Genomic DNA, 14,262 nt, shown 5'->3' on the forward strand with positions numbered 1-14,262 from the left:
TCAGGAAAACGTCAGAAGTTAGCTATGCCCAATCAGAATGCAAGAATTCCAACCTCGCATATCCATTGGTTAAAATGAATCTGCACTCCTAACCAATGACAAACCTTCTTTTTCGCGCCCAATAAGGTTTATAAAAACTGCTGCTTTGTTCCTTTGCTTTGCTGGTTGTTTGAGGTGAAGTTGAAGAGATCATTATGTCTGGACGAGGCAAGCAGGGAGGCAAAGCTCGTGCCAAGGCCAAGACCCGCTCTTCTCGGGCCGGGCTGCAGTTCCCCGTGGGCCGAGTGCACCGCCTGCTCCGCAAGGGCAACTACGCCGAGCGGGTCGGGGCCGGCGCGCCGGTGTATCTGGCGGCGGTGCTGGAGTACCTGACGGCCGAGATCCTGGAGCTGGCGGGCAACGCGGCCCGCGACAACAAGAAGACGCGCATCATCCCGCGCCACCTGCAGCTGGCCATCCGCAACGACGAGGAGCTCAACAAGCTGCTGGGCAAAGTGACCATCGCGCAGGGCGGTGTGCTGCCCAACATCCAGGCCGTGCTGCTGCCCAAGAAGACCGAGAGCCACCACAAGGCCAAGGGCAAGTAATGGCCTAGATTAGTTTACAGTATGTCGAATAAGTCGAGTCCAAACCAAAGGCTCTTTTCAGAGCCACCCATCTTTTCTGGAAAAGAACTTAACGCTTGTTTTACATTGGATGAGAAAGTAAGATTTACCGGGAAAAGTTGAGTCACAACTATCTTTTTGAAAGCAAAACATCATTGATTAAAAGCAAAACTGCAGGGACAGTAAGGTTTGTATCTCACCTAAAAAGTTATTTGAAGTGATTGTGAGTAGACCTATTAGATCTCTTGCTTAAACATCTAGTTGACGTGCGTCCATAAGGAGCCGTTATGTTCCTCTGTTTCTGAAATGTGGTAGAAAAGTACTGCCCTGCTTCGAATTTAGGAGACGATGCAGCAAGCAGCTGACCACCAAGGCTGCCTGCAAGGGAGCGCCGGCCACGGGCGGCGTGAAAAAGCCCCCCTGCTACCCGGCTAGCACGGTGGCCCTGCGCGAGATTCGTGACTACCACAAGTCCACCGAGCCTGCTGATCCGCAAGCCGCCATTTCAGCGACTGGTGCTCGAGATCCTGCAGGGCTTTAGACCGAACTGCACTTCTAGAGCTCGGTCTCGGTAGCGGTGGAGGAAGGGTGCGAGGCCCACCTAGTGGGGCTCTGCAGAGACAGCAATCTGTGCATCATCGATGCCAAACGCATCACCATCGGGCTCAAGGGCATCCAGCCCCGCTACAGATCAACGGAGATCTTCATGACACCATAGTCTACCCCGCCCAAAGCTGTCTGTCAGAGCCACATACATTTTTCCAAAGAGTACTTATGCTGTGAGCCACTCCGCTCACCGCCACCTTTAGTTTTGCTAAATGAAATGAGTAAAATGTTGGGATTACATCTGTAGGTGTGACACCATTCTGGAGCCCAGGAAAGATCTCTCGTGTTTGGGATGCGCCTAAAATCTGAAGAGCCGTTGCCTAAGGAGAATTTGGCAAGGTAGTTATTTCTAACAAAGTCCGAACCAATCAAGACGTTTGAGGAAATATTTACCATAACTATTGCCATTGAAATGTAAAGTTGCTAATCACATAGGCTGTTAAACTTCTGCCTCACAGACTTAAAAATGTGTGTGGGGTAAGGAAAATATAAATGAGGTTAGGGTATGGTTCCACAAAGGGGCTGTTTATAAGTGTTGGAGGCTCCTGACAGAAACTGAGGCCTCTCAGCAAATCTAACATGGTTATCTATGGAAAAGGGCTATTTAATGTGACATTACAAGTAACTTCTGTTGTTTTTGTAACTAAATAAGGAATACCCCTGCCAATGGTGTTTATTGCCTAGGTTGCACAATCTTGCCTCCTACTCTGCTCACTGAACTCCTTTAACCAATGTCATCTGAAAAAAAAGGCGTACTTTTTTTTTCTTGAATATCATAGACACCTTTGACTGTGTGGTGACATTTATGGAAAACCTTCTCAGAATGTTTTAAGTGTATAAAAGGAAAAATTGCAAAAGAAAATTATTACATTACAGTTATCAAAGTATTTTTTAAAATAAATTTGATAGAAGACATACGTGCTTATATAGTTAGCACATTACAGAATACAGTCTTTTGGTGAGCTTAATAAATGCCATCAGTAATTAAATGAGTATAAATGATGGTTCAGGATAACTCATTGTTATGAGAAATAAGACATCTGTGATTTCCGTTGGGTAACAAAGTAACAGGTACTGAGGTTTGTGACCTAAATTCATAATAAACTAAAATGCCAAAGTTCAGTCAAAGGTTAATTAAAATATATTTTTCTCCATCCAAATTCATGGACATATCCCTTACCACCACCACCACCACCCCACTCCATCCACACCCTGGCAGTTTTTTATCCTTGGAGGTATTGTGGCAATATATGGACCCGAGGTTGAAAACCCTTGCTCTAAAATTTGGTCAACTTACCCCATTCCTTTTCAACTTAAAATTTTTCCCTGAAACTGTCTCTTACTGTCCAGAATTTTTTAAGCACTTATAGTCTATTAATATCTCATATTAATATTTATATTCTTTTATTATTTCTATTTCTTGTACTTAAAATATAACTACTTCCAGTCCCAGTATAAATATGACTTCTTAGAATAAAAACAAATGCAGACAACAATATCTGACACTGATAGGCACTGAAATGGCCCCTCTAAAATAGTAGGCCTTAAAAAAGGAAAGGCTTAAAAACCCAAATGATTTTATTCATTATTCAATTGTTCTGTCTTTAAATATGTCTTCTGATATTAGAAAAAGAAAAATAATTTTTCTTCCAAAATTTTCCTCTTCTGAGTTTTTTTTAGTTTTTCTTCCAATAATTTTTCCTCTTCTGAGTTTTTAGCTGAGACCTCTGTAATAAAAGACAGATTTGCAAGAGAAAAACAAGCAGAAGTTTATTAATATATATACCTTATTTATATATGGGAGATACCCAGGGGAAAATGAGTAAATTGGGAGGTGCCTCAGAACTCCAGCTTCAATAGCATCTTCAGCTAAAGACAAAAGATGTGGAGAAGTCAGTTAGGAGGAGGTTACCAGGAAAACAGGGGTAAATTCTGTTAGTCAGATTTAAGTTGATGCCTTCTCCACTGATAAAGGTCCTAAGTTGTCTACTGGGATTAACTTTTGTCCTTCCTGGTAGGGAGGGGAAGAGGAACATCTTTGTAGGGGAAAGGCAAGGAGCTTTTCCTGTATCTGCTTCATCTCAAATACCTTCAGCTCAAAATAATCCTCATGCCAAAGCGGCATATTTTGGGTTGGTATATTCTGCTACCCTTCAATACCTAATACTAATATTTTGTTGATGTATGCTATTAGGTCTATAATACTAGAAATCTGAAATCTACATTATATTTTTAAATGATACACAGAGAATATTTCCAAGGAAAATTTTAAAGCAAATTAAAGCTCTGTCTTTACAATACTTTTAAGGGTGTTTTTTTTTTTTCATTTTAAATCCAGTGTTCTAGGTTAATAATTTAATTGAACTTTTTTCTTATATTTGTAGACATTTATATATCCATTACAGACAGTTTGGGCATCTATTCATTTTGAGATGGACAGGCTAGAGGAGAACCTTTCGTGATGGTGGGCAGACGCATTAAGAAAAACAGGCGGATGTGGTAGAGATTAGGAGGGAAAGGGGAGAAGGAATAAGAAGGGAAGGTCAATTATCAGGACAATTATCAGCCCTTCCTTTAGCCTGATTACCTCTCCTATGTCTTGGCTAGATTCTGCTCCTTTCCCTTTTCTCCCCCAGGGACAGTTTATCTCCCTGAGGGCCTAAACTTGCCCCATGCAGAAAGTGATTCTGGTCCCTAATCAACATTTGCGGGCTGCAACCCAAATCAATATGAGGCTTGGATTTCTCTCATGTGGAACAATGTCTGAGGTCAAAATGTGGAAGACACTGACCACAATGACAGTTTTTAGAAATAATATGCAAAATAAATACTCAAAGTTTATATTGCCACTTTGCTCCAGTAGTGCAATCACTAATCTGCTGAACTTTACCAGATGGTAAAGAATGAGACCAAATTCTCCATCGAAACTTTGGTTAAGATGCATCTCTAGGAATTTACTCCAAATAACTATTTGGTGGAAATGCACAAAGACGTGTGTTCAAGATGATTACAACATTGTTTTAAAACTGAATTCATCACATCTAAAACACCTACTATTGTAAGAGAAACCATTATGCATCAGTAAACAAACACACAAAAAAAGAAATGCTGACTATATTCAACATGCCATCAATTTTAAGATATATTTGTACTTAAGAGATGCTGAAATGTGTACAGATGTGCATTTCAGACTCAAAAAATATGGTGGCATCAATTTGAAAACAAATGAATTTCAATGAAGAGGTTAATAAACAAATTACAAAATTCCACACAAAATGAAAAAATATTACCTATTTAAGGTGAGTCATTCATTCCTTCAACAAATGGACATACTGAAGTAGACACTATGCATGCATAGTAAACAAGACAATTTCCTTGCCTTCAGTAAACAAGACAATTCCCTTGCCTTCATAGCATATACATTCTAGCGAGAAACAAAATAAGCTTAAAAATAAAAGATATTAAATTTTAGAGCCAGCCCTGATGGCTTAGTGGTTAAAGTTCAGCACTCACCACTTTGGCGGCCCAGTTCCCTTCCAGTTCTTGGAACCACACCACCTGTCTGTCGATAGCCATGCTGTGGTGGCAGCTCACATAGAAGAACTAGAACAACTTACAACTAGCATGTACAACCATGTACTGGGGCTTTGGGGAGGAGGAAAAAAATAGAGTAGGATTGGCAACAGATGTTAGCTCAGGGTGAATCTTTCTCTTCAAAAAAAAAATTTAGGTTGTGATCAGTGCTATAAGGAAAACTAAATCAGGTTCATAGGATATAGAGAGACAGGAGCAGCTGTGAGTGTTGTCTTTTGGGTGACTGTATTAATTTCCTGGGGCTGCTTGTAACAATTTACCACAAACTGGATGGCTTTAAACAACAGACATTTATTCTCTCTCAGTTCTGGAGACCAGAAATTCAAAAGGAAGATGCTACCAGGTGATGAGGATTGTTTATGATGTGCATTATTTTAGGATGGTTAATTTTAAAACTGCAGATGAGAAGCAGGCTCTGAGGAGCAGAGTTTGCTTGTCCTTTAATGGAGAGATTTGCATTTGTGAAGGAAATCTCTATGCCTCCCCCTCCGCACCAGGAGGAAGGGAGATAACCTTGTCTCCAGAAACTCTTAGTGGGGAAGGCAAGAACTTAAGTTGGTTACTGTCTGGCAACCTCATGTAACTGATTTAGGGTGGTGGCTTCTGACCTTTACTTAATCCGATTTGATTCTTATCTAAAAGTCATGGTCACGGGACCACCCAATGACCAGACCCCACCTGCACTGATACCATTTTAACTTTTTTACATGTTCTTTTCTTTGTCTTGTAAAGAGATGGCTCACATACCTATGCCTTAAATTTAGCCTTACTCTCCACCCACGTTTGCAACAGAAGCAGCAGCAGCAGCAGCAGCTCTGACTGCCTGTGGGTCCTGTCCCCACGCACCAGCTCTACCTGCCCATGGGTCGTGTCCTCATGCCCACAGCAGCAACAGCTCCCCATGCCAGCAGCAGCTCTGACTGCCCATGGGTCCTGTCTCCATGGCAGCAGAAGCAGCGACAGCAGCACCTCCTCCTGCCTGTGGGCCCTGACCCCACGCAGCAGCCTGACTGCCCATGGGTCCTATCTCCATGCTATTCCACACTATTCTCTAAATAAAAGAGCACTACTGCCAGATCTTGAGAGTCCAAGAAATCTTTCTTTTGACTCCTCGGCTCACCGACCCCACATCACCAGGGTTGGTTCCTTCTAGAGCCTTTGAGGGAGAAATCATTCCATGCCTCTGTAGCTGTCTGGAATCGGCCACCCCAAGATATGTCTCCTTGGCATCAGGATTATTTGAGGTTGATTGCTTTTGATAAAGTGGGACAGGGAAGGAGGCTCTGCTGTAAACGTGCCTCCCTCTTTGTACCAGGAAGAAGAAAGGTGGTGACCTTCTCTCTAGAAACTCTTAATCAATGCCAAAGGCAAGGACTTAAATCTGCATTTTATTGTGCTTGTCTGGTAACCTTCTGCAACTGACTTCCCTCCCCCTCCCAACGTTGCATTTCTTTAAGGATTAAGCATCTTTCCTTAGGCTAGGAACTGATTGCTGCGCTCACCTGTGACCACCCAGCTCAAGACAATAGACTTGCCTCCTGCCACACCCTCTGAGATAGCAGACCACTACCTGCTGTGTCGTCAAGCACTGTGCGGACAGGGCAATCTTGTGACTATTGTGGGAGGGACATTTCAATCACATGTGAAACACCCTGTTCGGGGGTATATAACCACTCTGTGCACCCCACTTCTTCGGTGCCCTTTCTTCCTTCGGGGCGAAAGGCCCCAGGCCATGGTTCCTCATAAAGCTTTGTTTAATTTTCTCTTGCTATTCTGTCTCATGTGAATTTAATTCGTTCTCCGGCTAGACGAACCCACATTTGGGAAGAGAAAATGTCTTCCTCCCCTACACCTCTCTTCCAGCTTCTGGCGGTTGCCAGCAATTCTTGGCCATCCTTGGCTTGTGGCAGCATATCTCCAATCTCTGTCTCCATCTTCACATAGCCTTCTTCCTTGTGTGTCTCTGTGTCCTCTCCTCTTCTTATAAGGAGAACAGGCATTAGATTTAGGGCCCACTCTAAAAGCAGGATGATTTCATCTCAAGATTCTTATTACATCTGCAAAGACCCTATTTCTAAATAAAGTGATATTCTGAGGATCCAGGTAGATATAAATTTTGGGGAAACACTGTTCAACCCACTACAATTCCCCTAGAAGAACTCTGAACAGATGGCAATTGAGCAGAGGACATGTATAAAAGCAGGTAGTAAATCATGTTGCTCTTTCAGGGAAAGGATTCTAAGCAAAGAAGATAATGCAAATACTTGAGGCAATAGTATGTATGGAATGTTTAAGCAAGATCAAAAAGTTTAAGAAAGTTAAAGTTTAAGATCAAGAATGTTTAAGGAAGATCAAGAAGGGAGCAAAGGTAGAAAGTGAGTTCAGAGATAGGCAGAAGTCAGATAACGAAGAGTTTTATATGCTATGCTATGAGTTTTGCAAATCATTCTAAATGTCCACTCTAAGAGTTTTGAACAGAGGACTGGCATAACCTGATTTATATTTCTTTGAAAGTTCACTAAGGGAACTGTATAGTGATTACAAAGTTTAGAAGTAAGAATATAAGTTAGGAAGATATTGCAGAAGTCTTTTTGAGAGAGAATAGTGGCTTGGCCTAAATTGGAGGCAGTAGACAACAGATAGGGATAGGATGTATTTTGCAAGTGTAACTAATAAAGTTTGCTGCTGGATTTGATGTGCACTGTGTAGGGGAGGAAAAAATAATTTTCCCTCTACCCTTCTGAGTTCTTGGCTGAGACTCTGTAATAAAAGACAGATTAACAATAGAAAAACAACCAAAATTTTATGGACATGTATACCTCATGTATACACGAGAGAGACTCAGGAAAAATGAGTAAACTCCCCAAGACGGCCCAGGCCACCACCTTATACACCATCTTCTGCTAAAGACAAAAGAAAGGAAGGTATGTGTCTTGCAGGGGAGGGCAGGGGAGGGCAGTTATGAGAGGTCACCAGGAAAAGCACAGTAAATAAGTATAAGGTTTGTTATGCAGATTAAAGTAGGTGCCTTCTCCATTAAGATCCTCTTGTGATTTAGAGTCATTCTTCTCTTCCTGGGACAGAGAGACACTTACAAATGGAGATTTCCTTTATAAATGTAAATGTCTCTTCGAAACAGGTAACTTCTACTGTTTTCAGAGATTCTCATGTGTGTGCCATTTCTCAAAAACAATCAGTTCAAAATAATCCTTATGACAAAGAGGCCTAGTTTGGGGTGGCATATTCAGCTAGCCTTCAACTGTGAAAGAATATAAAGATTCAAGGAAAATACTTTGATCTTAACTAAGTTTATCTTGATAATTAAGTCAGTTTGCTTATATGGAATAAGCGTTAAGCCAGTATACCATGCTCATCACAGGCAATCTTCTAAGAGATTGCAAAGACAGAAAGAAATCTCACTCTTTTATATAGTTGAGTGGATACAACTCATTACTTTACATAGGTTTTGCAATTTGCAGTCAGGTAACAGCTGAAGTCAGGTCTATCTCCTTAGGAAGCTGGAAAATAGAGCACTATTTTCCTTGATGATTACATTTCAAAGAAAGGGCTCTAACGTCCTTGAGGAAACATTCCTGAGTTAAGAGGCTGGCAAAGGGCCTATTTGGCCATTAAAATGATGTACCTACATTTGAAACGGGCAGAAAAGGAAATTCTGAAAGAGCAAAAGAAAAGGAGAGGGACCCTCGGGGAGGATTAAGCCTCTTATTTTCAATTTGTTTTTGACCTTAAACTAATTTGTTGAATTAACCTATGCTATCTATCCATCTATAAAATACACTGAATTCTGCTTTTGCTGGTTGAATCAGTTTTGTTTTTTTCAAAGGTGTTTCACAAGTTTTCTTTTATTGTAACAGAAGTACAGGAAAAAAATTTAAATATTTTAATAAAAATATATCTTTATTTTATTATTTTTATTTTATGAAATTTAAGTGAAATACTTTGAAAATGCTGTAATGCAAAATTGCTAAAAGTAACTCTCATTGAAATAAAGGATAGTGAGAAAATAATTGAACAACAAGGGGATTACATTCTAATGCTGGAAAAAGTGATTAAAATTTCTCAGAATTTAAGCAATAGTAAAATTGTCTGTATATATTTTTTAAATTAAGTATATTCAACCAAGAATGTTTGTATATAATCATTCTTTCAATGAAAATTTTCTTAGAAAGATAAAAGTATACTTTCTTTCCCCTGCATTTGAATTTTCCACTTGCCCATTAATGACAAATTAATTGCTCTTGTAATTAATGAAAATATTATTTTAATTTTTTAAATTATATATTATCTAGAAAAAACTCTACTGAGATAGATCTAAAGACCCGGATTGACGGAGAGATCCAGTATTTTTCAGATTAGGAGGACACAGTATTTCAAAGATAATAAATTTACCCTAATAAATGTGATAGATTGAACACAGTTTTGATGAGAGTACTAAAAGAATTTTTTTGTTGCAACTGGATAAAATGGTTTGTAATTTTAAGAATAATGGTGATAATAGCAAAACTTTTTTGAAAAAATAATTATGAGGTAGGAACTCACTGCCAAATACTAAACTATTTTTCAACCTTACAAATAATTATAATGCTTCGGCACTACACGTAGACTGATCAGCAGAACAATAAAAACTGAAGAAACAATTTTAAGCGAAATATTCAATATATGATCAATTAAGCTCCTCAAATCAGTGGAGAAAGTATTTATTATGTTATATTGATTAGTCAGCTAGTTAATTTTTTAAAAGTTAATTCTCTATACAAGAAGCCAAGTCCGGATTATTATAGAGCTAAATTTTTTTAAATAGTTCTGTCCTTTATTAGTAAGATATACTGAAAATTGGTACACTTTTGGTGGAAGAGAATTTAGCAATACACCTGGAAGATCTTAAAATTCTCTATTTTGTTCATCTTGTTCTATTCTCCATTCTCCTTCCATAGAAATTCTCTATTTCTCCATCTTGTTCTGTTTCTAGGAAGTTAGTATATGGAGTATATTTCCCCTGTATACGAAGGAGAAAAACTTTCCAAAGTGGTACGGTGTTATGAAAATACTGTTGGAGAAAGAAAATACTTGTATATATGTAGAGATAAAAACAGAATATTTTATTCTCTTTACTTTTTATGTATCCTCTACAATGTTAAAGTTTTATGATGGGGCACAAAACATTAAATGAGAAAAGAAGGAGAAAGCCTAGGTCTTGAGGGTTTAAAAGAATTAACTGAAACAGAACAAAAGGAATCAGCATAAGCTAGCGTGTTCCCTTTTAGGTCCCCTCCCCCAACCCAGAGGGACTTCCCGCCACAGCTCTTTCGGTTTTCACTCTGGTCCGCAGACGTTACGTATAAAAGGGAGCTGCGAAAACTGACTTCATTTTCTTGCTTCCTTGACTTCCTGAGGATGTCTGGACGTGGCAAAGGTGGAAAGGGTCTGGGTAAAGGTGGTGCCAAGCGCCACCGTAAGGTGCTGCGGGACAACATCCAGGGCATCACCAAGCCTGCCATCCGGCGTCTGGCCCGGCGTGGGGGTGTCAAGCGCATCTCCGGTCTCATCTACGAGGAGACCCGCGGGGTGCTCAAGGTCTTCCTGGAGAATGTGATCCGGGACGCGGTCACCTACACCGAGCACGCCAAGCGCAAGACGGTCACCGCCATGGACGTGGTCTACGCGCTCAAGCGCCAGGGGCGCACCCTCTACGGCTTCGGCGGCTAAGATAAAAAGCACTTGCAACCTCGTCATTTACTAAAAAGGCCCTTTTTAGGGCCCCCAAGTTTTCACCGAAAGAGCTGGGCTGAAGTGATTACCTGCAAAGAAGTTTCTTAATAAAGCCATTATTAATGAGTTTTTTAGAGCGGTTGTATAAGGTCAACTCAGTGGGGTTGCGTGTAGAGGGCGATTATTAACTGATCACAGGCCAAGGTTCTCCGAGGCGGAGGCAGAGTCTGCTAGCCAACTACTCTGGCTGCAGGTTGGAGCTGCCTGGAGCCTCATAAAATCTGGGTCGTTAGCCTAACCAAAAGTTAGTGAAGAGGCCTGAGACCTAGAGGGTCTCGCCCACCGTTAGCAACCTCTCTCCAGTCCTTTATATATATTAATGTCAGGGTGAGGAGTCTGAGCAGAGCAGTAACTTGCACTCAGTGCAGGGACGTTGAGGAAAATTTTGTAGTATTTGGTTAAGAAAGCTATGTCAGAGAGCTCCACTGGGGGTAAATACATGGGGTATACAACAGACGCTAAAGAATACCACACCACTTGAAGTAAATGTTACCACCTAAAGTTAATTCAAATACAGTTGAATCCCTCCGCGTCTCCTTCCTCTCTCAGTACTATGGCTGTTTCCCCAGCCCGGAATTAACCAGGATCCTGATTTTGGTGTTTGTTCCCATGTTTTTTATTTTTTAACTTTAGATGTGCATACCCTTAAGCAATATAGCATTATTTTGCAAGTTTTAAAAACTTTAAAAGGTATATTTTTGTACATATCTTTATAAAACTTTTTTTCTACATTTGCTTTTGAAATATATCCATGTCAAAACGTGTAATTCTAGTTTATCTTTTCACCCAATTACAAACAGTGTTGCAATGGGCATTGTAAACAGCTGTGCACTTTCTCTAGTTACATATCTAGGAGTCGAATTGCTTGGTAATAGGGTATATGCGTATTCAGCGTGAAAAGAAATGAACAATTTGCTTTCTGGGGTTTTATGTTCACTTTACACTCCCATATTCCACCAGGAGTCTTTGACAGTTATTGTTACTGCATACTTCAACATTTGCTAAATTTTTGGCCAATCTAAGGATTTTCTAAATAGTATCCCATTGGCGTTCTTAAGTTTTACTTCTCTGATTCTAATAAAGTTGCTTTTTTAATGGAATTTTTTGCTGTTTAAGTTTTCTTCCCTTTCTGGAAACTGCCTTCCATTCTTTGCTCATTTTTTTATTTCCTGGAATTTATTTATTATTTGTAGGTATTCTTTGGGAGTTTTTTGGCTTTTAATCTTTTGTGAATATGCATGTGGCAAATATAGGCTGTCACCTTGTGGATTGGTTTGTTTTTAAACATTATTCCTATCCATATGCGCAAAAATTAATTTTAATAATGTTGAATTTATGTTTTTGATAACTTTTGTGAATGCTGCCTTTTCATATAGGAGTTATTTCCCTCTCCCTCAATTCCCCACAGAGCTTCAGGCATCAACTGGACAAAAAAAATAATCTATGATACTTATCTCATTTGGCTTGAATTGAGAGTAAGGCTTTTCTGAACGAGTTGATAACAGACTGACCTTTCTATTCTCTTAAAAAATGATTAACTGAATGCCTAAAATTTGCAAGGTGTTGCGAGAGGCAAAGAGTGAGACAGAAGAGAAAATAATACCTAAATTATATTGAAAGTTTATTCAAATCTGTGCCAAATGCTTTACATGGATTATCTCATGTAACATTCTTGTGAGATAGGTTTTATTATCCTCATTTTAAAATGGCAAAATAGAGGCACTGACAGCCAAGTCAAATAACCAAGTCACAAATATATTATATTCTATAACCTAAAGCTGTAATATTCTTAATCATTCTCTCAGTAGATAGAGAAGCCATCACAAAGAGTAGGTACTGGTCCTAATCCTACAATGGAGAATTTGGGAAAATGTGTCAGGCCAGGTACAAGATCTGCCTGTGGCTATCCCAATGTAATTTCATTATTCAATCTCTTCTACAATTGGTTTGATTGTGGGCCTGAGAAAGTTGTTTATTCTCTCCCTCTCCTCACACCCATCTCATTGTTTCTCCGGAGAGCAGCGAATTTAACAGCTGAAAGGAATCACAAAGTTCAGCTCAATATTCTTTGAGGAATAGGTAAACAAATGCACAAGAGTTTAATTTGCTCAAATTAGAGGCACAAGATCCCAATTCTTATTAATGTACCCTTGTTTTTCCTCATTATGCCATCTCTTTGTCACTTATTTCCCCTCTAGCCATATATATTTGACTTAAAAACTAGTAAATTGGTCATTTAAGATCTGGTTTGTGTTTCCTCCATTCCATTTCTTTACTCAGGAGAAAAACTATACTTCTCATCTTTGCCTTACAGACTATTTATTACTTCTGGTGGTCTGGCATTCTCCTAAACCCAAATGGGTGGGAGAGGCCAAAATTTAAATAAAACTGAACAAAAGGCATTGTTCTATTTAACGCCCCTCCTGTCATTCTTCATCTTTTTAATCACACCGTATCACCTAAAAGAACATGAAGTAACTGCTCAGCTAAGACGCTGCACTTTTAGCTCAGAGACCAAATTTAAGTATGTAAACGCAGATTAGAACTCCGATGGTGGAGAGAAAAAGGAAACGTGACACAAAAGGCCAATAGGATTTCAACTGGAAAGTACTCGGCTTCCACGCGATTCAAGGATCTATTTTCGCGCCAAAGCCAGAAATCTTTGTGTTACACACACACACACACAGGGAAAGAAAAAAAAAAAACTTGTTTAACATCTCCGGCCTTGCCCTTTTCTTGATTATATAAGGGAGACACTTTGTCAGTGTATCTGATTTCTTTCTAGCCAGAGACTGTTAGGAGTACACATCCTTTCTTCAGCATAATGTAATCCTCAACCACCCCATGATAATCGGCTTTACGTAAACCCAGATCCGAACATGTATTTACAGCTCTAATGTTGACAACTTAGTGGCTCTTAAAAGAGCCTTTGGGGATGGGATTGAAGACGCTTACTTGACAAAGTTACTTGGCGCTGGTGTACTTGGTGACGGCCTTGGTGCCCTCCGACACGGCGTGCTTGGCCAGCTCCCCAGGCAGCAGCAGGCGCACGGCCGTCTGGATCTCCCTGGAGGTGATGGTCGAGCGCTTGTTGTAATGCGCCAGGCGCGACGCCTCGCCCGCGATGCGCTCGAAGATGTCGTTGACGAACGAGTTCATGATGCCCATGGCCTTGGACGAGATGCCGGTGTCGGGGTGGACCTGCTTCAGCACCTTGTACACGTAGACCGAGTAGCTCTCCTTGCGGCTGCGCTTGCGCTTCTTGCCGTCCTTCTTCTGCGCCTTGGTCACCGCCTTCTTGGAGCCCTTCTTCGGGGCCGGAGCGGATTTAGCTGGTTCCGGCATAGTCGAGAGAAAACACAACTTACTAGAAAAGAGGCAGAGAAATAACGTAGGCTGAGCGTTAAATGGCCTTTGTATATAGAACCTCTTATGCAAAAAGTGATGCGTTAAAGTCCTATGTTTGATTGGTGGCTATTTGGAGAAACGTCATGTTAGTTCTGCCCAATCAGAATGCAAGAATTCCAAACTCGCGTATCCATTGGTTAAAATGAATCTGCACTCCTAACCAATGACAAACCTTCTTTTTCGCGCCCAATAGGGGTTATAAAAACTGCTGCCCCTGTACTTTCATTTTGTTAGTTGCTTGAGGCGAGGCTGGTGAGGT

At 40.3% G+C, this 14,262-nt stretch overlaps 3 protein-coding genes across 5 annotated transcripts; 2 read left to right on the top strand and 1 right to left on the bottom strand.

Annotated features, from left to right (window-relative positions):
• Positions 1–194: 194 nt before the first annotated feature.
• H2AC11 (H2A clustered histone 11) lies at positions 195–3,511 on the top strand. The gene has a single exon (XM_023624150.2). It carries the CDS (start codon positions 195–197, stop codon positions 585–587), a length of 393 nt encoding a protein of 130 aa, XP_023479918.1. The 3' UTR covers positions 588–3,511.
• On the bottom strand, positions 2,956–14,249 carry H2BC12 (H2B clustered histone 12). 3 transcript variants are annotated; one of them, XM_070245060.1, is made up of 2 exons: positions 13,551–14,249; positions 2,956–3,080 (listed from the first exon to the last, which is right to left on the bottom strand). In XM_070245060.1, the coding sequence occupies exon 1, from the start codon at positions 13,938–13,940 to the stop codon at positions 13,560–13,562; it is 381 nt and encodes a 126-aa protein (XP_070101161.1). In that variant the 5' UTR covers positions 13,941–14,249; the 3' UTR covers positions 2,956–3,080; positions 13,551–13,559. The 3 variants fall into 3 exon arrangements, with proteins under 3 accessions (XP_070101161.1, XP_070101160.1, XP_070101162.1); XM_070245059.1 differs by lacking the exon at positions 2,956–3,080 and adding an exon at positions 5,730–6,785 and having other exon boundaries at positions 13,551–14,021; XM_070245061.1 differs by lacking the exon at positions 2,956–3,080 and adding an exon at positions 6,308–6,822 and having other exon boundaries at positions 13,551–14,018.
• H4C9 (H4 clustered histone 9) lies at positions 10,161–10,590 on the top strand. Its single transcript, XM_023624155.2, has one exon. The coding sequence runs from the start codon at positions 10,221–10,223 to the stop codon at positions 10,530–10,532; it is 312 nt and encodes a 103-aa protein (XP_023479923.1). The 5' UTR covers positions 10,161–10,220; the 3' UTR covers positions 10,533–10,590.
• Positions 14,250–14,262: the final 13 nt, after the last annotated feature.

The sequence above is a fragment of the Equus caballus genome, chromosome 20 (assembly GCF_041296265.1).
Source record: "Equus caballus isolate H_3958 breed thoroughbred chromosome 20, TB-T2T, whole genome shotgun sequence".
NCBI lineage: Eukaryota > Metazoa > Chordata > Mammalia > Perissodactyla > Equidae > Equus > Equus caballus.